The sequence below is a fragment of the Delphinapterus leucas genome, chromosome 16, assembly GCF_059928025.1.
Source record: "Delphinapterus leucas isolate spDelLeu-1000000601 "Yukka" chromosome 16, BTC_Dleu_Yukka2, whole genome shotgun sequence".
Lineage (NCBI taxonomy): Eukaryota > Metazoa > Chordata > Mammalia > Artiodactyla > Monodontidae > Delphinapterus > Delphinapterus leucas.
The window spans coordinates 77,646,623-77,669,000 of record NC_143144.1 but is presented as its reverse complement, the minus strand read 5'-3'; the positions used below and the strand labels follow the sequence as shown (position 1 = coordinate 77,669,000).

The following is a 22,378-nucleotide window of genomic DNA, read 5'->3' as shown; positions in this document are numbered from 1 at the left end:
TTTGCCCAAGGGCAGGAAAAATTCTAAGAACTCATCTGTGAGGGCTCTGCATTAATGGAAGCTTCCATAATGTCCTTCTGTGCTTCAAGATTGAATCACAATGTGTAGGATGGAGGTTCAGCTCAGAATCCGAAGGCGAGCTCTTGTGGGCTGGGCAGCGTGTTCTCAATGGAAGGCTTTCAGCCCGAAGCGGGCACAGCCTTTGAATTGAGGAGGGGAGGGCACAGCCTCCCCGGTGCCGACCAGACGTCCCCAGCCAAGAAGGCGAGAGGCATGGGGTGCAGAGACCTGGGAGGAGGGGTGATTTGCTGCAGCGAAGGTCTAAGCAGAGGATGGAGATGCAGAAAATGTCCTCCCCGCCATCCTAGCTGGAGACAATCACGTCCAGATGGGTTCCTAAATGAATAGCTCTGAAGACACACACTCAGGCCAAGTAGGAATGCTTAAAAAGAGGAAGGAGGCTGGTGGAGGGAAGAACAAGCATGCCCCTGCACTACCAGGCTTTAGGGGAACCAGCAAAACCATAAAGCAAAATCGTCAAGATGGAGAGTCGCCGCTGACTGAGCATTTACTAAGGCCAAGCCCGTGCTAAGTGCTTCAGTTATGATTACATTTAATCTACACAGTAGCCAGGCAGAGCGGATGCCCCCCACTGCACAAATGAGGAAATATTCACAGAGAGGTTCAAGACCAGACCCGGGTCGCACGCGGAGCTCCCACGGCAAAGCAAGATCAAGCCCTGCCTGGCTCCAGGACCCTGCTGTCTCCTGCTTCCCTGTACTTGCTGGCCTCGCCTCTCCTGGACCGATGCAGCAGCCTCTTCTCCCACCCACTCTGGCCCCTGCATTCTCTTCTCCAGGCTGCAGCCAGAGCAATGGCTTAGAAATGAAAGCCTGACCCTGTCACCCTCATGGGAAGACTCTCCGGTGGTGGCTTCACTTTGCAATCAGCTGTGCCCCCAGCCTACCTTTCCGGCTTCGTCCCACACAGACCTCCCCATCCGTGCATTTTCCTGGAGCTGGAGCCCTCCTGCTTCTCCCTGCATATCTCAGCCCCAATCTTCACTTTTGGATGAAACCTCCCTGGACTGGCCTCTGGGATCAGCTCTCCTTCTACAGCCCTACATAGTGAGGGCACTAGTCACAGCTGCCATCAAAAAGGATGACCATTTCTCCCACTGGAGTATAATGGAGACTGGGTCTTGCCTCTTTTCAATATTGTATCTCCAGTGCTTGCCATACTGCAAGCATTGAATATATGAATGCATGAGTGGATGGATGGATGGATGGATGGACAAATACAACTAAACGCAAATCAAGGATTCTAAATATGCAGAAATGCTCCCAAATCCTGGTTGTTTGACTTGAAGATTAGGAAAGTTCTTTTCTTCCATACAATCACAGCGCTCTAGTGATCTATTAGTCCAAACCTCTCATTTTACAGGGATGAGGAAACTGAGGCCCAGGAAAGGCAAAGTACTTTTGTTTAAATACCTCTGCCAAAGAAATGAGGTTAAGGCAGCACTACTCAGCCACATGTCCCTTTGCTCACTGGTGGGTCTGATAAGTTAGGGGGTACACTGCAAGTGACTTGTTATTAATTATAAAGCACAGAAGTCTGCGAATGATTTGTAATTTTCATAAATTAGCCTAATGCAAAAGATGATAAGGTGTCCCCACAGAACATCGTCTCTGTTACTCATTTTGCATTCTGCTGCAGTTTCTGGAAAAGGAAAGCATGGGGCCGAGGGACATCCAGCAAGTTAGACCACAGACCCTGGGGACTACCTGTCCTCAAGCACGGCTAACGGCTGGGGCTGGGGTGAGGGGCACGGGGGCTGTGGGTGCTCCTCGGCTTCTGCATCATGCCGTGGCCCACAAATCAGGGGCTTTTCTGACACTTCTGAGTTCTCAGAGAAGTCTGACACTTCTGCCCTATTCTCCACTCCTTTTGGGTCGTCGCCCCTGATTGGTTAGATGGGGAAGGCAGCCCCCCGTAGGTCCAGTCTTCCCATGGGTGGGAGTTAAGGTGTTCAAGGTCACTGAGATGAGCTCACCCACAGTGCAGCCCCTCTCCCCGCTGCCTGCCTCCCCGTCCATCAGGGCAGCCTGCCCTCGCACACAGCCTGGCGCTGGTGGGACTTGATTCCGGGCACAGTATGCCGAGCCCCTGGTTGGCTCTTCCTCCAGTCCAGCCTCGCCAGTGATCAAGCTGGCTTCCTTCTCCCTCTCTGACTCCGGCCATCTCCTTCACAATTGATTCAGAATCTGCTGCGACCACTGACCTTCAACACCCGCTGAGAGGAGTTCAGGGTGGAGATCAGGAATGAGGCCCTCTGTGCTCTGGGGAAAGCTGGCAGAACAGGGCTTCAGAGAGAGATTTTCAGGAGAAGGTTTTATGAGCCCATGTCTTGCACCTCCTCAGATCTAGAAAAGCACTAAGATCGTGAACGGAGACATCTGCTCCTCGTGACCAGCGGCGGCCTTCTGCTGAGACGTGCGCTTGACTGCACGCACCCCCTTCACCAAAATCATATGTAACACTGACCTTCCCCCCACCCCTTCGGAGCAGTTCCTCAGAGCTCTCTGAGAGGCTGTCTCCCAGGCTGTAGTCCTCATTTTGCCCCAAATAAAACCTAACCCACGGGACTTCCCTGGTGGCGCAGCGGTTAAGAATCCACCTGCCAATGCAGGGGACACGGGTTCGAGCCCTGGTCCGGGAAGATCCCACATGCCGCAGAGCAACTAAGCCCGTGTGCCACAACTACTGAGCCTACGCTCTAGAGCCTGCAAGCCACAACTACAGAGCCCATGCGCTACAACTACTGAAGCCCGCACACCTAGAGCCCGTACTCCGCAATGAGAGAAGCCACCGCAATGAGAAGCCTGTGCACCGCAACGAAGAGTAGCCCCCGCTCGCTGCAACTAGAGAAAGCCCGCGCGCAGCAACGAAAACCCAACACCGCCAAAAATAAGTAAATAATAAAATAAATAAATTTAAAAAAATTATAAAAGTAATTAAAAACAACAACAAAAAACCCAACCCGCAACTCTCACGTTGTGCATTTTCTTTAAGTCAACAATGGGATGAATAAAAAATATATTTTTAACGGACGCCGTAACTGCTCACTTAGGTTGACTCCTGCACAGTGAGATGGATCACCGTTCCAGAGCCTTCAGACAAGGGATTTACATGGTGAGTGCTCTGTGCGGAGCAAAGACTCTCAAGTTAATAAGGATATGACAACTATAACATGGTATTTCACGGAGAAAGGCACCTCCTCAGAAACTTCTTTGTGGTCCGAGCAGATTAGGTCCAATACACACTCACAGTCCTAACTTGTCCAAACAATGCTCCCTATATGGATGCCAGCGAGCCTGCTGACCTTGGCAGCCCTGTCAGACTCAGCTTTGTATTTTAAATCCAGTGTTAACTCTTCTCTGTGCTCGTTCTGCACTAGAAAAAAGAAAGACCACAATGCTTAAGCAATCCACGCAATAAATGAAAGAAAATTATTAGTAGGTTCTAAAGAGTTATTGGGGAAAAGGGGGTGTGTGTGTTGGTGGTTGGATAAAACACCAAAGCATCCTTAGTATTCAGCCTGTACTTTGCCACATGAACTTTTATTTGACTTCAAGATCAAGGTGTTGGTCCACTCATGAGACTTCATTAACCAGCATAAGGAGGGGAGGGCACAGGCAACTGAATTCCAAAGAAAATTCAAAAACTGTCCTGTAATCAATTTTTTTCAGCAACCCTCATGTGGGTGTTGACCAAACTGTGTGGTTCCCAGCCTCAGTGCTGGGCTTGGAGTGTGACCCCCAAGCCTTCCCTGTAGCTGGAATGAACTCAGTGTCTCCTCTTTCTGTCTGTCTGTCACTGTACTTCAAATGTATGTAGATATTATCACAAGAAAACAGAAATTCATTTCAATGCATTTCTGGCATAATAATTACTTTTGATCACCTGGATGTTTCTTAATGATCAATTACCAAAACTAAAACTACAATCCCATTAGAGGAGGCATCTGGGTTTTCTGTTTGTTTGTCTGTTTTTAATCTAATAAGATATTTCTTGAAGAAGATAAGTAAGATGTGATCACAAAGTGAGATTTCCATAAATGTTATTCACAGTAAGTAATCAAATGTCTCTAATGTTGTATACAGGTAGTTTTTTTGTTTGTTTGGTTGGTTGGTTAGTTTTTTACATTTATATATATTCGTTTTCAGATTCTTTTCCATTATAGGTTATTACAAGATACTGAGTAGATTTCCCTGTGATATACAGTAGGTCCTTGTCGTTTCCTTACTTTATATATAGTAGTGTGTATACGTTAACCCCAAATTCCTAATTTATCCACCCTCCCCGCCCCCCAGTATCCTCTTTGGTAACCATAAATTTGTTTTCTAGAGGCATCTGCTTTTATTCACAATAAAGAGTTTTTACATTCTAATAAGCACAAATCAAGGAATTGGGTAGAGGGACTTCCCTGGAGGTCCAGTGGGTGAGACTGCGCACTCCCAGTGCTCCCAGGTTCACTCCCAGGTCAGGGAACTAGATTCCACACGCATGCCACAACTAAGAGTCCGCATGCCGCAACTAAAGCATCTTGCGTGCTGCAACTAAGACCTGGTGCAGGCTAAATAAATAAATAAAAATAAATATGAAGAAAAAAAAGGGATTGGGTCGAATGTTTAACTGAGAATATTTCCTGAATTGTAAATTAAATCCCACTACTCATCCATGGAAAAATGCAAATGACAGTTTTGCCCATGTGCTCGGATTATGGGGGTGTTTTTATTTTATTTTGACACCACAAGGGTATTTTGGACAAGAAATAGTGGGAAACATGTTTTAGTTATATTCCTTCTTGCTAAGACTTCTAACATACATTAGAATAATTTCCCTCCCTTAGTCAACAAAGTGCAAAACAGAGAACACACTGGAATTTTCCCTTGATGACTGAAAAATCTTTCAGCGAATTTGGGCCACTCTCTGAAAAAGAAGATGTTACCAATATCACCTATGTGAGACTGAGCTCCAAAATGTGACTAAGTGTCTCTTGTTAGAGCAAGTCCCAGGGATGATCCGTTTTGCTGAGATCTGTCTCTCTGTGATCCCACTGGTCTACATGGTGGTGGGGGTGGTGGTGATGAGTCAACATTAGTGGTGGCCAAGCTGGTTCAATGTCAAAGACATAAAGACCATCCTAGGCTCCTTCCCAGCTCTGACACAGCTGCAGTGACGCATTTGGGAAGATTAACTGCTGTCAAAGTTGGCATTTGAGGCTGTAAAAAGACACAAGAGACAGCAAGTGGCTGTGATACAAGCTGCTCTTGAAGAGAAAAGAGAAACAACTCTTGCCCCTAGCGTCCTCTCTCTTACTATAATTTTTTTTCTAGAAGGGTTTCCCCACCTCTCCCAAAATAAATGCCAGGTGTTTTTTGCTGCATTTCCATTTAAAGAAAAACATTTGATATGGTGGTTTTTCAAAGTTTTCAGGGAGCCAGGGTTGGAAAATTTCATATAAAGAATTACTAACTAACAGGAGGTTGGGCTGATGGGGGATTGGCTTCTACAGGAGATGTGGGAAATGAAGGGCAGTGATCCCTGGAGATGGAAAGTAACAGAGTAAGCCCTGCTCTTGCCCAGGCTTAAGGCCTGGAGAAAGTGGCCCAGGGTGGGGGACCCCAGCTGGAGCCAGATAGTCTCCCTGACTTAAGGAGATGGAGCTGGGTGCTGGGGGGTGGGGTGGTGGTGACCAAGGCATGTAAAGTTCCCAAGGCAGAGCACCAAGAAGTGAAAGCTGGGCAAAGAGAGAACTTGGAGTTGTATGAAACACTGATCGGCACATGTATGTATGGAAACCACGTGGGACTAGGTACAGACCACCTGAAAAGCTTATAGGGAAGAATCCTTAAAGCTAATACAGAGCTGGGAATAGTTCCCATTCCTACCAACCAGAGTGGAAAACCTCATAATTCATTGGACGTCTGTTAGAGTACTAAGAAGGGTCTTGCCTCAGTAGTGGAGAAAATTAACCCTAGACTAAATGCTGCTCTGGTCTCACCTTAAAAGCAAAACCCAAAAGGATTAAGCTGATCCAAATAACTGCATCCCAGAGCAAGGTTCAAGAATATTTATAGGAATACAAAAATATCCAGCATCTGAAAGCTTAAAGTCCACAGTGCCTGGCATTCAAAGAAGCAGGAAAATAGACCCAGACTGAAAAGAAAACTCAGTTAATCAAAGTCAACCCAGAAATTGTGCAGATAACAGAATTAGTACCAAGGACTTTTTAAAAACGAATATAACTGTATTCCATATGTTCAGGAGGCTAGAGGAAGGATTGAGCATGGTAAGTACAGACATGGAAGATATAAAAAAGACCACATCAAACTTCTAGAGATGAAAACTACAAGGCCTGAAATGAAAAACACACTGGGAGGGATTAATAACAGATTAGTCATTACAGAGAAAAAGATTAGTGAACTTGAAGACGTAGCAGTAGAAACTCCCCAAGATGAAACACAAAGAGAAAAAGACTTAAAAAAAAAAAACAGATCATCAGTGAGCTGTCAGACAACTTCAAGCAGCTGAACGTATGTGTAGTCAGAGTCCCCAAAGGCGGCAGAGACATTACAAAAAAACAGTTGAAGAAATAATGGTTGCAAAATTTCCAACTATGATGCAAACTGTAAACCCACAAATCCAAGAATCTAACTTCTAGCACAGGAAACAAGAAGAAACTTACACCAAGGCATATCATAACCAAATTGCTTAAAACCAGTGAAAAAGAAAAAAACATTAAAATCAGCTGGAGGAAAAAAACAGAAGAACAAACTTAAGGACAACATCAGATTTTGGAAACAATGCAAGCTGGAATACAGTGGGATATCTTTAAAGCGATAAAAGAAAAAAAAAAACTGTCCAACTAAGGACTCTTTGCACAGTGAAAATATCTTTCTAAAACACAGATGAAATGAAGATTTTTTTTCAGGGACTTCCCTAGTGGTGCAGTTAAGAATCCGCTTGCCAATGCAGGGGCCATGGGTCTGAGCCCTGGTCCGGGAAGATCCCACATGCTGTGGAGCAACTAAGCCTGTGCGCCACAACTACTGAAGCCCGTGAGCCTAGAGCCCGTGCTCGGCGACAAGAGAAGCACCACAATGAGAAGGCTGTGCACCGCCACGAAGAGCAGACCCCGCTCGCCGCAACTAGAGAAAGCCCGTGCGCAGCAACGAATATCCAGTGCAGCCAAAAATAAATAAATAAATAAATTTATTTTTAAAGAAAAGATTATTTTTCAGACATGCAAAAGCTAAAAGAATTCATCACCAGCAGACCAGTATTTCAAGAAATATTGAAGAGAGTCCCTCAAACCAACAGAAAATAATACCAGAGGGCCATCAGGATCTATATAAAAGGATAAAGAGCACCAGAAATGGTAACTATGCAGGTAAATATAAAGTCATTTTTCCTCACTATTTAAATCTCTTTTAGAAGATAATTGGCTATGTAAAGCAAAAATACCATATACTGTGGGATTTGTAACATGTAGTAGTAAAATGTATGTCTGCAATAGCACGAAGGCCAAAAGTGGAGAAATGGAAGTATACTGGGCAAGATTCTTCTAATATACATGAAGTGGTACAATGCCACTTGACAGTAGCTTGTGATACTTTAAAGATGTATATACTATAGATCCTAAAGCAACCACCTAAAATAACACAAATAATTGTAATAAGTCAAAAGGGAGGTAAAGTAGAATCATAAAAATAAATTTTTTTTAAAAAGGAGAAAAAGGAGGGAAAAAGGAACAAAAAAATAGATGTACAGAGAAAACAACAGGACCGTAGATTTAAGCCAACTATATTAATAATCACATTAAATGTAAATGTTATAAACACTCCAGTTAACATGCAGAGGTATTCAGAATGGATTAAAAAATCAAGATCCAGCTATATGCTTCCTACAAAAAAGGCACTTTGAACTTTGCTTAACAAGCACAAATAGGTTAAAAGTAAGAAAATGAGGGGGAAAAATGTATACCATGAAAATACTAATCAAAAGAAAGCTGTTGTGTCTATATTATATCGGACAAAGTCAATTTTAGAGCAAAAAATACTACCAGGCATAAAGTAGATCATCATAATGATAAAATGTCCAATTCATCAAGAGGATGTAACCATTCTGAAAGTTTATCTAACAACAGAGCTTCAAAATACATAATACGGCCTTCCCTGGTGGTTCAGTGGTTAAGAATCTGCCTGCCACTGCAGGGGACACGGGTTCAAGCCCTGGTCTGGGAAGATCCCACACGCTGCGGAGCAACTAAGCCCATGTGCCACAACTACTGAGCCTGTGCTCTAGAGCCTGCGAGCCACAACTACTGAGCCCTCATGCCACAACCACTGAAGCCCAGGCGCCTAGAGCCTGTGCTCCACAACAAGAGAAGCCACCGTAATGAGAAGACTGTGCACCACAATGAAGAATAGCCCCCGCTCGCCTCAACTAGAGAAAGTCCCCACGCAGCAATGAAGACCCAACTCAGCCAAAAACAAATAAATTAAATAAATAAATTAAAAAATATATATATATAAAACGCAAAAACTGATAAAAGCGGAGGTGGACAAATCTACAATTATAACCTAATGGTTCCATACCCTTTTCTCAATAATTTATTCAACAAGTAGATAGAAAATCAGTACAGATATAGAAGAATGGAACTACACTATCAACCAACCTGACCTAATTGACATTTATTAAACACTCTTCAATAGTGGCAGAACTCATTCTTTTCAATTGCAAATGAAACATTTATAAGACAGACCATATTCTACACATTAAAAAAAACTCAATAAATTTTAAAATATTAAATCATTCAGAGTGCATTATCTGGCTACAATAGAATTAAATTAGAAATCAATAAGAGAAAGATATCTGGAAAATCCTCAACTATTTGGAAATTAAATAATACACTTCTAAATAGCCTGTGAATCAAAGAACAAATTAAACGGATAATTAGAAAGTATTTGAACAAAATGAAAATGAAAACACAAATATCAAAATGTGTCAGATGCAGTTAAAGCAAGATTTAGAGTGACTTCTAATGCCCTAAAATACCTATATTAAAAAAGGACTCAAATAAATGACCTCAACTTCTACCTTAAGAAACTATAGAAACACTGGTTACACAACAGTTAAGTGGTGATACTTAACACCACTGAACTGTACTTAAAATTGGCTAAGATGGTAAATTGTATGCTTTGCCTTTTTAAACCCAATAAAAAATAATTTAAAAAAACAAGTAGCAGTGTTGATTAAAAGAAACCAAATACCAAAGTATACCTACCGTTCAATACCATTTATGTGAAATTCAAGAACTGGCAAGACTTATCAGTGGTGGTAGAAGTCAGAATAGTTGTTATTCTTGGGCAGAGGTGCGGACTGGGAAGTGACGTGAGAGAATGTTCTGGGGTAATGGAAATAGATCTGGGTGTGATTACACAGGGGTATAGGCGTGTAAACATTCAACAAGTTCAGATTTATAAGCTTATGGTACGTATTTTATACCAATTTTAAAAAGGTAATAGAAAAAAAAACCTATGAAGACAGTTAAAAGACTCATGGAGAGAAGGAGGGAGGGATGAATAGGTGGAACACAGGAGATTTTTAAGGCAGTGAAACTATGCTGTATGATATTGTAATGGTGGACACATGACATCATGCATTTTTCAAACCCATAGAATGTATAACACGATGAGTGAACCTTAATGTAAAGTATAGATTTTAGTTAATAATGTATCGATATTGGTACATTAATTGTAACGAATGTACCACACTAATGCAAAATCTTAATAGTAGGGGAAACTACCGTACAGAGGAGGGAGAGATTTTGGGAGCTCTCTGTACTAAGTTTTTCTGTAAAACCGCTCCAAAAATAATTCATTAATTATTTAAATATATTATATATTTATATTATATTTATACAAATAAGTTATTTAAATGTGTTTTGTATTTAAATATATATAAATATATGTATATCTGCACAGAGCTATGAAAATCAATAAAGAACTAGAAAAAATAGAAAAGTCTGAGGGAAACACACTAATATTTTAAAAACGGTTGTCTGTAGACGGTGGGAGTATCAGTGACTTTCTCCCCCTCTACTTTCTACTTTTCTCTATTTTCCAAGTACTGTCTCTGAATGGAACAATGCTCCTCTTCTCCGCTTCTTAAAGGTTCTGTTGAAACCAGATGAGCAGAAAGCAGACACACACCTAATTCAGCACATGACCTTCTTTTCCAGCCAGTGTCAGAAGTCAGGGAGCTCCTCCTTTTCTCCCTCCCTCCCACTCTCCTCTCCGTGTTTACTTCCTGCCAGAGATAAATAATGAGTGAGAAGCAGGACAGGCTGGTGGAAGCTGCAACCGGCGCTGCCTGACACACCCTGCCTTGCTTGGCAGGAGCCTGTGAACAGAACCCGGACTTCACAATGCTTTGTTTGGAAGAAACAGCATCTACTGCTTGGGAAACATGGGGCCCAGTCCTGAAGCGCTGGCCCCGGCCACTGCTCATAAAACCGATCAGATCTTCTTGCTTCTTCTTTTTTCTGGGTCTGAGAACTGACCTTCTTTATAGGGAAATTAAACTTTGAAAACAGACTGGGGTTTGCTTTCTAATGTGTCTCTATGGAGACCACAAGGCAAATCTTTTCAGGCACCTGTAAGGACTCAGCGTAATGGCTACGGGCCTGGGCTTTGGGTGGCATCAAACCAAGTTGTATTCTAGTTCCCACCATGCTACGTTTTGTCTGTGTGACCTGGGGCTGGTTCCTTAACCTCCCAGAACCTCAGTTTCCTTATACAGCCCCTCAGGTCATCTGCATTCATCCACACAGAGCTGCTATGTGTTTCAGCCCTGAGTCCAATGCCCAGCATGCAGTGGACTTAGTTTGAAAATAACTGACAAGAGAAAAGAATCTGAAAAAGAATATATATATTCTGAATATATATATATTCTGAGTCACTTTGCTGTACACCTGAAACTAACACAACATTGTAAATCAACTACACTTCAACAAAAAATAAAATAAAAATAATTTTTTAAAAAAAGTCAGTACCTTTATAAACTAAAAAAAAAAGAAAAGAAAATGACTATGGGAGGCAAGGTATAAGAAACATCCTTACCTGTCATTTGGAGCCCATTATTTCTTTTTTTTCGAACCGTTTTTCTACCCTTCCCTAGGTGTTCCCTACCCAAACACCAAGGATTTTTTCTTCTAAGTTTGTAGTTTTGAAAGATCCAAGAGGTTGAGCTTAATGAATGTGCTACATCTCCTATTTTCCACATTTAAAGAAGTTCTGAAATTTAAGAGGCTAGTAAGTCTAGTGCTTCCTAAATTCTGTTTCTTATAGATCTATAATAATTATACCTCTTCCTTCTGCCTGGGACCACCTTCTTTCCCCACAATCCCCTACTTCTACTCAGTTTTGAAGCCCCGGCTGTAAGGCCATCTCCTCTGGAGGATGCTCCTTCTTTCCTCAGCGAGTCTGGCCTCTCTCCTGTCCCTGTGCTCCCACAGAGTCTGCCTATAGCATTCAGCTTCTTCTAGAATTATTCATCTACATGTCTCTCTCTACAACTGGACCAACATGTCCTGTTCATCTTTGTACCTCTGGCCTCAAGCCCAGAGCTTGCCCTGTGGTGAGCTGTGGGCCCATGTTTGTTAAATGGACTAAGAAACCTGTCCCTCCTCCAAGGAAATTCAGGCGTTTAAGGTGTTGGGTGCTAAGATTCTGCACCAAAAATTCTGAAGTGTGGGTATTTTCCCCACACTGACAAGCAGCTCTCCAATACTAGCTGGGAGTCCTACACTCCAGCTCCATTCTGACATGACCTGGAGGTACACGGCATAGCACCAGACCATACAGGCTAAGGGCTCCGTCCCACAGGGGTGCTCCCGCCACCCCATAAGTCCAGATTGTTACCTGAGCTTCTGACCAACCGGCTATAAATCAGAGGTTCCAATGACCCCCTCCTCGGGTTTAATTAATTTGCTAGAGTGGTTCACAGAACTCAGAGAAACATTTTACTTCCTAGATCACCAGTTTATTACAAAAGGAACAGCCCAATGGCGGACGTGCATAAAGCAAGGTATGGGGAGAGAGTGAGGGGCCTCCATGCCCTCTGAGCTTCGCACTCGCTTGGACTCCATGTGTCCACCACCCCAGAGGCCCTCTGAACCCTGGCTTTGTGGGGTTTTAAGGAGGCTTCATTACATAGGCATGACTGATTAAAATCATTGGCCACTGGTGATCAATTCAACCTCCAGCCCCTCTCCACACACACCCCCCCCCACACACACACAGAGGTCAGGGAGGTAGGACTGAAAGTTCCAACCCTCCAATCACAGGGTTGGTTCCCCTGGTAACCAGCCCCCATTTTTAAGTGCGTTCCAAAAGTCACGTCATTAGCATAACAAAAGACACCTTGATTGCTCTCATCACTTAGGAAATTCCCAAGGTTTTAGGAGCTCAGTGCCGGGACTGGGATGAAGACCAAATATATGTTCCTTATTATAAATCGCAATATCACAGGTATACAGCAGGAAATGAGCTATGCCTGAAGCACAAAGGAGAACCCTGCTTTTCTCTCAAAGATGGTGGGCCATCCTACGTTTCTCCCAGTTTGAGACAGGGTTTGTTATGGTCGCCACGCTATCTTGCCAGATTGGTACCTGGTAGCAACAGGATTTCCTCCTGGACACTGGGTCTGTGACTTATGGAACTCAGCAGATAGACCTGTTCAGGCCAGTTTTTCATATCTCAGCAAATGGCCCCCTTTGCCCAATTGCTCAAGCCCAGACTTTGGGAGTCTTCCTTGATTCTTCTCTCCCTCCTTCTAAATCCCATCCATCCACAAGTCCTGGCATCTCTAGCTCCAAAATATCCAAAATACTCAAAGCTGCATATGTTTCTCCATCTCCACTGTTATCACCTCAGTCCTTGCATCATCAGTGGGCCAGTATCACCCCCAGAGGGGTGAAAATTGGCTCTCAGGAGGCAGAAAAAGAAAATCATACATATTACGATGGTTCGTGGCCCTCCAAAGACCACAATACATAAACATATGCACTATATCTATGGTACTGAAGTTTCTTGGGGAGGGGAAGGCAATTTGGAATAAAATATCTACAAAGGTTCCTGTGGGAGGGCAGGGAAAGGAAGATAATGAAAACAAGGCTGGGAATCCCTGCCCTAGCTCCAGGCACCCCTTCATCCTTCAGGGACCTGCAATGACCTCTCCTCTGACTTCCTGGCCTCCAGTCTTTCTCCCCTGCATTCTCCATACAGCAACCAGAGAGGTCCTGTTTCAACACATATCGGCTCACGTCACCTAAATCTGGGTGTCTTACCATGGCCAGCCCGCAAGGCCCCAGTCTGGCTGGTCTGACCCCTGCACACCTCTCGCTCGCTCATCAGTCTCCTCCTGTTTCTCTAACACACTCAATTCATTCCTCCCTCACGTCCTGTGCACCGCCTGTCCCTCTACCTGGATCTTCCCATGCCTGCCTCCTTTTTGTCATTCCAGACTTAGTGCAAATATCACTCCCTTGCTTGACCATCTAATCCAATGGTTCTCAAACCTTAGTGTGTAACGGAACACCTGGAGGGCTCACCCCAAAGTCTGGGGAAGGGCCCAAGACTTAGCATTTCTATCAAGTTCCCATTTGGTGCTCAGCCTGCAGATCTGGGAACCCCACTTTGAGAACCACTATCTAATCCAAACTAGTCACTCCCTTCTCTGTTCTTGTCAATCACAACACCAGGTTGGTGTCTTCCAGAGCCTTGACATTACCTGAAAGTGTCTGTCTTCCTTCTGTTCCATGTCTGTCTTCCTCACTACAACCTACTTACCAGCTGGAGCAGAAGCCCCAGGGCTTCTGGTGTTATTGGCTGTGTCCCCAGTGCCTCGCACAATGGATTCCCAATAGATATTTATGGAAAGAAAAACATAGATGAGAGAAAGGGAGGGGGCAGGAGTTTAACGTATGCTAATTATCCCTGATTTCTGAGCCTTCACTATAAACTTCACAGACAAGCAAACAAAAGGTAGCTACGGTTATTGGCCTGAGGGTAAGCCCTGGGTCAGTGCTTCCCACACTTTATCATGAGAGTCACATGGTCTTCTTATTAAAAACAGATTTTGTGGTCTCACCCCAAGTCTACTGGATCAGACTCTTCAAGGGAGGGGTCAGGAAATGGGGTATTTTAACACGTGATAAGGTGAACCTGGCAGTCGATCACTATTCACGATGTCCCTGCTGGAAAGACTCACCCTGGGTGTTTATTAAAAACATAGACTCCTTGGCTCCACATCTAGTGATTCTGATGGACCAGGAAGGGGCCTAAGAATTTATATAGTTAACGGACATCCGGGTAAATCTTATGATCTGGGAAGCGTGAGGAAACACTGTCCCATATGAGTTCATTTACTGTCCTTCACCCCAACCCCGATCTGTTCCTGCGTTCTTATTTTTTCACTTTTTTTTTTTTTTTTTTGCGCTACGCGGGCTCTTGCCATTGTGGCCTCTTCCGTTGCGGAGCACAGGCTCTGGACGCGCAGGCTCAGCGGCCATGGCTCACGGGCCCAGCCGCTCCGCGGCATGTGGGATCTTCCTGGACCGGGGCACAAACCTGTGTCCCCTGCATCGGCAGGCGGACTCTCAACCACTGCGCCACCAGGGAAGTCCTGTTCCTGCGTTCTTAAATATAGTTTTAAAGTCTCACACACACACACACACACACACACACACACACACACCAGCAGTGGAATGAGCCAATCTATCTGAGAATAACTTGTGTAAATAACTGAAACCTCCACGAGGATATCATAGCATTTGGGGCCATAAGGCTCCATCATCATGCCATTAAACTGTCACTCCTCCCCATGCTAGGGGTCAGCTTACATAAAGACCATACCAGCAGGGTTCCCAGTAAGCTTGATGGTCTTTCCTTCAATGTGCCTAAAACTGATCACAGTTTCCCTATAGCAGCTCTCACTTTGGACGTCCCAGTTTCTAATATTGGACCTTTCTTTTGGGTTCTTGGTCCAGAACCTTAGCATCTTCTTAGACTCCACCTCCTCTGCCTGCACCCAGGCCATCCCCAGGTTCTGTAGGTTTGAAACTGAGGAGGACCCTGTGGGCCCTTCCAAGGTACAAGCCCCTCCCTTGTCCCCACTTCTTGTTTGACCTTCCCTGAGTTCCAAAGAGCAGACTCAAGAAGTTAATGATTAGGACAATAGAGTCACAGGACTCCTGGTTCCTCCTGAAGGGATATAAATAACAATATCCTGGTGGAGGTTGGTGACTACATGCTGACCACAAGCATGTAGACCCCAGACTGGTTGGAACCAGAAGGTTGATGACTGAGATTCCACAAACATCACCCTGTTACCTTACCACCAACCAACGAAAAAAATGTTCATGAGCTGATCAGACACCCTGCAACCCTTACCCCTAATATTGTCTTTAAAAACCCTTCTCTGAAAGCCATCAGGGAGTTTAGAGCTTTTGAGCATGAGCTGCCTGTTCTCCTTGCTTGGTGCCCTGCAACAAACACTGTACTTTCCTTCACCACAACCCAGTGTCAGTAGATTGGCTTTGCTGCACGTGGGCAAGCGGACCGGAGTTCAGTTCAGTAACAGGTTCTACCTTGGGGTGATTTCCCAGCCACCATCCTTCTACTACAAGAGCATCCCTTACTGTCCTTCCAGCCTACCTGCTCCAGCACATTAATTCAGGCTCTAAGTTCCCTCATAAACCCTTGTTTAAATACAAACAAGCCAACCACAAAGTACTTCCCCAGCTTCCTGTTACCTGCAGGATAAAATCTCAGTCCCTTCCCTGACCTCCAAGTTCTCAACCTGGCCTCACTTCTCCAACCTTGTTTTTAGTGAACATCCACCACCAGGCCTGGGCTCACTTCCTGCTCTGCTCCAGAGAGGTCCAATTCAGGAATTCTGCCCCTACCTGGAACGGCCTCTACAGCCATCCCCTTTGGTTCAAGTCCCCCAACCCCCACCCCCGGGAGACTCTCCCGTCTAACCCAGCCCCCAGCAAAGGCGTCTTCCTCTGGACCCCAACAGCATGGAGCCATGGCACTCACACAGCTCTCTGGTATAATGCAGTGCTTCTCAAGCGCGGTCCCTGCAAAGCAGCATCAGCGTCACCTGGGAACTCATCAGAAATTCTCATTCTCAGGCCTGGCCCCAGACCTACCAAGTCAGAATCTCTAGAGGACGGGTCCAGCGACCTGTGTATTAACCAGCCTTGCAGGTGATCCTGATGCCTGCTCCCCTCTGACAGCCAGTGGAGAACAGTTAAGACTCTTGGCTGTTGAGTTTCCACTCCTCCTTCAGTGACAAGGGTGCCAGAAATTCACCCACGAATCACTTAGGGTCACTCCCTGAGAAAAGTCTGTCATCTCTGAAATATCACCTGGCACCCTCCTTGAGAGAATGAGCAAGTATGATATTGAAGCACAGGAAATGGCCACGATCTGACTTTTTTTTTTTTTTTTTTGCGGTACGCGGGCCTTTCACTGTTGTGGCCTCTCCCGTTGCGGAGCACAGGCTCCGAACGCGCAGGCTCAGCGGCCATGGCTCACGGGCCCAGGCGCTCCGCGGCATGTGGGATCTTCCCGGACCGGGGCACGAACCCGTGTCCCCTGCATCGGCAGGCGGACTCTCAACCACTTGCGCCACCAGGGAAACCCTCTCTGACATTTTTTTAACCTACAAAAACAGCAATTTCCTCTGGTGCAACCTAATGGCTTCATTATCTGGGGAAAGGTTGTATGATAAGATCCATTTTGTTCTGAGGGTTTAAAAGGCAAGGGCAGCAGCAGCATAGCGCAGGGACATCGGCGGCTCGGTGCTTTGTGATGACCTAGAGGGGTGGGACAGGGAGGGTGGGAGGGAGGCTCAAGGGGGAGGGGATATGGGGACACATGCATGCATATGGCTGATTCACCTTGGTGTACAACAGAATCTGACACAGTATTGTGAAGCAATTATACTCCAATAAAGATCTATTGAAAAAAAAAAAAGGCAAGGGCTGTTGGTATCCAAGGAGGGAAAGGCTCCGGGAGACTGGACAGTGGAGCTGGAACCAGTCCAGTCGCAAGTTTCCAGGGCAGCTGTGCTCAAGGGTGGACATCGCTGAGCAGTAAGAGGTGCAAACTCGGGCGAAGCTTGTCAGAGGAGGGCGGGGTCATACTCTCGCAGGAGCCCAGGGACTTGCGCAGGGTGGGGCACCGGGAAGGCGGGGCACCTGGGAGGCACTGCCCAGCCTCTGCACGGGTTTGGCCAATGCAGGGCTAAGCTACAACAGCGACACCGTGTGGCAACTGGAAAGCAAAGCAGCTAAACTGAGGGGACTCCCTACTGGACCTCTTTGGGGATGTATGAAGCCTGTTCTTGTGTATTCAGAGGGAAGAGGAGCTTCCAGGGGGAAACGATGGACTTTTTACCACTAGGGCTTTGATGGCATAGTGCTCCAAGCCTCGGTTTCCTCCTCTGGAGAGTAGAGATCACACCTGCGCAGAGGGACAATCTTTGGCAGTATTAACATGTGCCTTTCTCCTTTTATTCTTCCCTTGCCTCCGGTCCAGCAGGCCCACTGCAGGCCTTTCTGTGTTCTCTCTCTGGAGCTTTTCCAAGTAGAAAACAGAAACAGTTTGAGGGCAATGGGTCTTTCCATCTTTTGTAAAAATCCGTAGTACATCCTTTGAAGAGAAAATGCTGGCTATCGGTTGACGCAAAAGGAGACCACAAGCCCATTTTACGATGATGAGGAGAGGGCATGGAAGGGTCCTAGGAAGTAGGGAACGTCTGGGACTCCCTCCCTGCTTCCTGAGCGTGTCCTCAGGCTCACGGGGGAGATGATCCCAGAGGACTGAAGGGAAACACCATGGGCTCCCAGCCTCACCAAAGACCCCATGTGCCAAGTGTATCGTGAAAGCAGCACAGTCATAGGGCTGGAGAGACAGTGTGGCCTGAGATGTGGACATCTCAGTGGTGATGGGGTGAGGAGGGGACAGATGATGGCCTCGATACACCAGGTCAGGAGAGGGGTTCCCGAGGATGGCTGACATGGGCATTCCCGCCAGCCTGGCCAAGTAAGGGCTCAGAATCAGAAATGAACTGATTTAAAGAAAATAAAATTTTATTTTGCAGGCATAGAGCATTTGGCATAGTTTCTAGTGCCCGTCTGCAAAATAAACGTCAAATCCTAGTCAAATGCTATCATTGTTGTGGATGCCAAGGGTGGCGTGCCCCACTGAAATAGCACACAGGGGACCCCATGCTCGCTCTCTCTTCCTGTAAACATCCTGATTCCCCGGCCTCCTCTTGCTAGTTTCTGAGTTAGTTAGTGCAGGGCCTTGCACAATAGACATGGGCACATTTACGGAGGAGAATCATGTTTTTAACTGTGAACAGGAAGTTGCTTTTTTGAACTTGCTCTTAGAAGGCACCTCATGTGCAATTTGCCTGCCAATGAGAGACAATTCTTCTTCAAGGGAAAGATAATTGATTTAAGCTGAGGAACAAGAAACGAAAGAACTTTGAGCTGCTGTTACTCCCCAGGCCAGCTGGGACACCGGCCCCAAGTAATTCCCAAACCTCTCCAGGAATCCCAGAGCCTCACAAGGATGGGGATGGAAGAGCTGGACCTTGGGTCTCAGCCAGCAGTGACTTCGCTTGTGTAGGATTCCAGATCATTAGATTCATATCACCAGGAGCCAGTTTAGACTGTCATCCAGTCTAGTTAGAGCCAAATATTAAACCCTTTGTCCTGCTACCCTGATAGAAAAGTGCATGAAGGTGGAACAGCCATGGGGTTCTGGGAGGGAAAGGAAGCCCCCATTTTACAAAGAATTGAGATCAAAGGTGCCATTCAAGGCATAGTCTGTGCCTCTCTCCACAAAAAAGAATCCTCTGCCCCAGGGATCAGCATTGCCCTAAAGAAATCCAATGTTCATGCCAAGAGGTTCAAAGAGCCTCTCCTCTGGAAACCGCATTAACTGAAGACCCCCCCCCCCCGCCAGAAAATGACACCAGCCGGCGTGGAAATTCCTGCCACCAGGGGCCGCTCTTACTCACCCATGACCCTCAAAGCAAAAAATATTGCTTAAACTCTTGATGTGAAAAGTGATTGCAAAGTGTTTGAGACCTGAAGTCAATGATGGGGGATTTGGGGGCTGGGGTGTGTACCACTCAATTTTGCATTTTTGCTCCTTGAAGCTTTTGTTCATTTGTTCCTTTAAGGCCTGTAACTGCAGCCTCCCAGACGCTGGGCTTCAATTTATTTGTTCAGGAGGGTTTTTCTGACCAGATCATGTGCTGAACCCACAGGCAATTATTAATTGACACCAGTGTTCCTGACCAGTGTCCGTGCTGGGGACAGAATGTTCACATCTGCTCGCCCTCTGCTTGTGACTGACCCCAAAACTGTGGCTGCTGAACACTACGTGGGGAGAGTCGATTGGATTCCTTCCCAATAGCCCTAGCGGGGAAATCAGGACCTGACTGCGGGTCAAAATGAGGGACTACTGACCAGTGGGCCGCACCTGCACTGGCCACATTCCACTGTGGCGGTGTGGCCTTGTTGATTTCTGAAATTCATGCACAGTCTCCCTGAGACTCAGTGATTGTTGTCTGCATCCTCTGTCTCATCCTCCGGTGCCCACCTCGGCTTCCTGCCAGAATACAGACCCCAACTTTACCACAGATTAGTCACACCTGTTAAGCCCCTTGGCAGCCTTGATCTTGTTTATTGTAAATTCCGACAATGGGGACAAAAGACCTGGCGTGCTGTGGAATGGAAGCCTATCATTACTAATTTCATCCCTGGGCAGGAAAACATTACTTTTCCAATCATGCATCTAGGCAATCACAAAGAGGTCTAGGAAACACAGCCTGGAGCACCTCACCACCAAGGACCACATCATGGATTTTAGGGTAAATTTTCCAAAGTAAATAGAGCAAAACAAACCCTGAACAGGCAGTGAGCTGGCCATGACTTGGGCTGGGTCAGTCCTCCAGACCTGGTCCTACCTGGGCAGATCTCTGCGGTCATTGCTTCTGGGCTTCTCCTCCGGCTTCGTTTCTGCACTCTGACCGTTCCCAGGCCGTTCCACGGATCCTGGATTCCGAGCCAAAGAAGTCCTCTGAGCGACAAGAAAGAGAAATTGGAAAGGAAATCAAACAAGAGTCTTTGAAAACACAGAGACTTTATCAATGGTCCACTGACCACGACATTCCAAGGGCCGGGTTTCTGGTTTGCTTTACCGCCCATCTGAGCACCGACTCTGTACCAGGCGCTGAGCAAGGCTTTGGGGACACACGGTGGGCAAAGCGACCGTGGCCCCCGCTCCCACCCAATGGAGGAGAAACACAGTAAACCAGAGATTTCCAGCTGAGTAGGTTGACTGTTTTAGTAAGAAACTGAGACTAGGAAACACATTATACTTGGGGGTCGTCTGCTCCCTGGAGAAAGTGGGATATTGAATCTGAGATCTTAAAGTGTCTCGTCTGGGGCACTGCCTAGATGAAAACACACTTCCTTCCCCTGCCTCATGGTTTTGCACACCAGAATTCAGCTGGAAACCTGAAAAAAAAAAAAAAAACTGAAGGAAGAAAATGAGGGACCCTGGGAACCTTAGGGCCCCTCACTGAGGTCCTGACCGTTCTGAGAGGTGGTCGTCTTTTCTTAAACCCCTGCAATAAGCTTGTCTGCTGTTCAGTTGATTTTTTAAACCAAGATGCAAACATTTAGAGCACAGTCAAAACTTCAAATCACAGGACAGAAAGAGATGAGATGTTTTTAAAACTCAATTTAAATTGTGCTCATTTAAGTCAGATACAAATATCAGAAATGGGGAAAGGACTTTTAGGAACCCCCAGAAGTATTCCCCAAAGCAGTGGTTGTCTTTTTTTTTTTTTTTTTTTTTTTGCGGTACGTGGGCCTCTCACTGCTGTGGCCTCTCCCGTTGCGGAGCACAGGCTCCGGACGCGCAGGCTCAGCGGCCATGGCTCACGGGCCCAGCCGCTCCGCGGCATGTGGGATCCCCCCGGACCAGGGCACCAACCCGTGTCCCCTGCATCGGCAGGCGGACTCCCAACCACTGCGCCACCAGGGAAGCCCCGCGGTTGTCTTTTATTTGTCTTCCCAGCAGTGTTCCTGAACCCCCCTCCCTGAAACAACACACACATCTTTCTTTGGGGCCAGATCTGCCTTCTTCTAGAGACCTGTTCCACGCATACCCTCCGTCCCTGAGGTTCTCACGGAAACGCCAGCCTACTGCTCCACACCCCTGCCTATCGGGATGCACACAAGACTCAAATTAAGAACAGGCCCTTCCTCAGGACTCCCAAAGAACAAGAGGGACGGAAATCTGGTGCCTGGTTCTGTAGAATATGAATGCAAGGGTTACCGGCAGTCTGTCCCTAGCCATTGTGGAGGCTGGCAGCCTGTAGCAGGAGAGCAGAGTCAGCAGGTAGAGAGAAGCCGAGATGAGATGCTTCCCCACCTGGTGCATTTCTCTGAACAGTTGACTGTTTGTGTTCACCCAGCTGTGTCCAGAGGGAAAATATAAAAGATGCTTCAGCTCTCAGGGACCCATATATTCCAGTGCTAACAGGAATACCACAATTAGAAAAATCTTCATTCACTTTTGCTGAGACAGAATGGGGGGAAAATAATAACACAACAATAATGATAGCACCTGTTTACTGAGCATGTACCAGGCGCTGGGCCAGGAGCTTTCTATTCGATCTTCACCACAACCTGATGAGGAAGATGCTATTTGTGTCCCTGTTTTAGAACAGAGGCTTTGAGAGGTTAAGTATTTGGCCAAGATCACACAGCAGGGGAGTCTGGATGGACCTAATTCTCTCTGACCCCAAAGCCAAGGAAAGGCATCTCTATTCTGTGCCTTCAATGGAGGCAAACAACTGGGGTTGATTCCTCACCTAAGGGGGGCCTGCGGACCCCAGGCTGGCTTGATCTCCATGCTGGCTGAACCATTCCCTGTAACGAGCGCCGCTGCCCTGTCCTGTGGGCCTCAGTCTCCTGATCTGTGACTCTAGGACAGCAATCATCCTCTAGGGCGGTATCAAGACAGTACAAACTTCACATCACGGGTAATTCAAACTCCAAGTGTTCCTGACTCTTCCGAGGAAGGTTCTTTATCTGTACAATATTACTACCTTGGGGTTCATGGTTTACAATTTTTACGTCGATAACTCCAGAATCACAAAACAGAGTGAGTGACATTTTCATATCCGGGTTCTGAATTTTTAAAAT

The 22,378-nt window shown here is 46.0% G+C and overlaps 1 protein-coding gene across 4 annotated transcripts in view; it reads right to left on the bottom strand.

Moving 5' to 3' along the window:
* Positions 1-22,378, bottom strand: part of LOC149747339 (transforming acidic coiled-coil-containing protein 2-like) — a 107,126-nt gene that overhangs the window by 69,286 nt on the left and 15,462 nt on the right. For all 4 annotated transcript variants that reach the window (XM_089898267.1, XM_089898268.1, XM_089898269.1 and 1 more), the window contains exon 3: positions 20,128-20,240. In XM_089898267.1, coding sequence (XP_089754393.1) covers positions 20,128-20,240 — 113 coding nt within the window. The remainder of the gene's footprint in view (positions 1-20,127; positions 20,241-22,378) is intronic.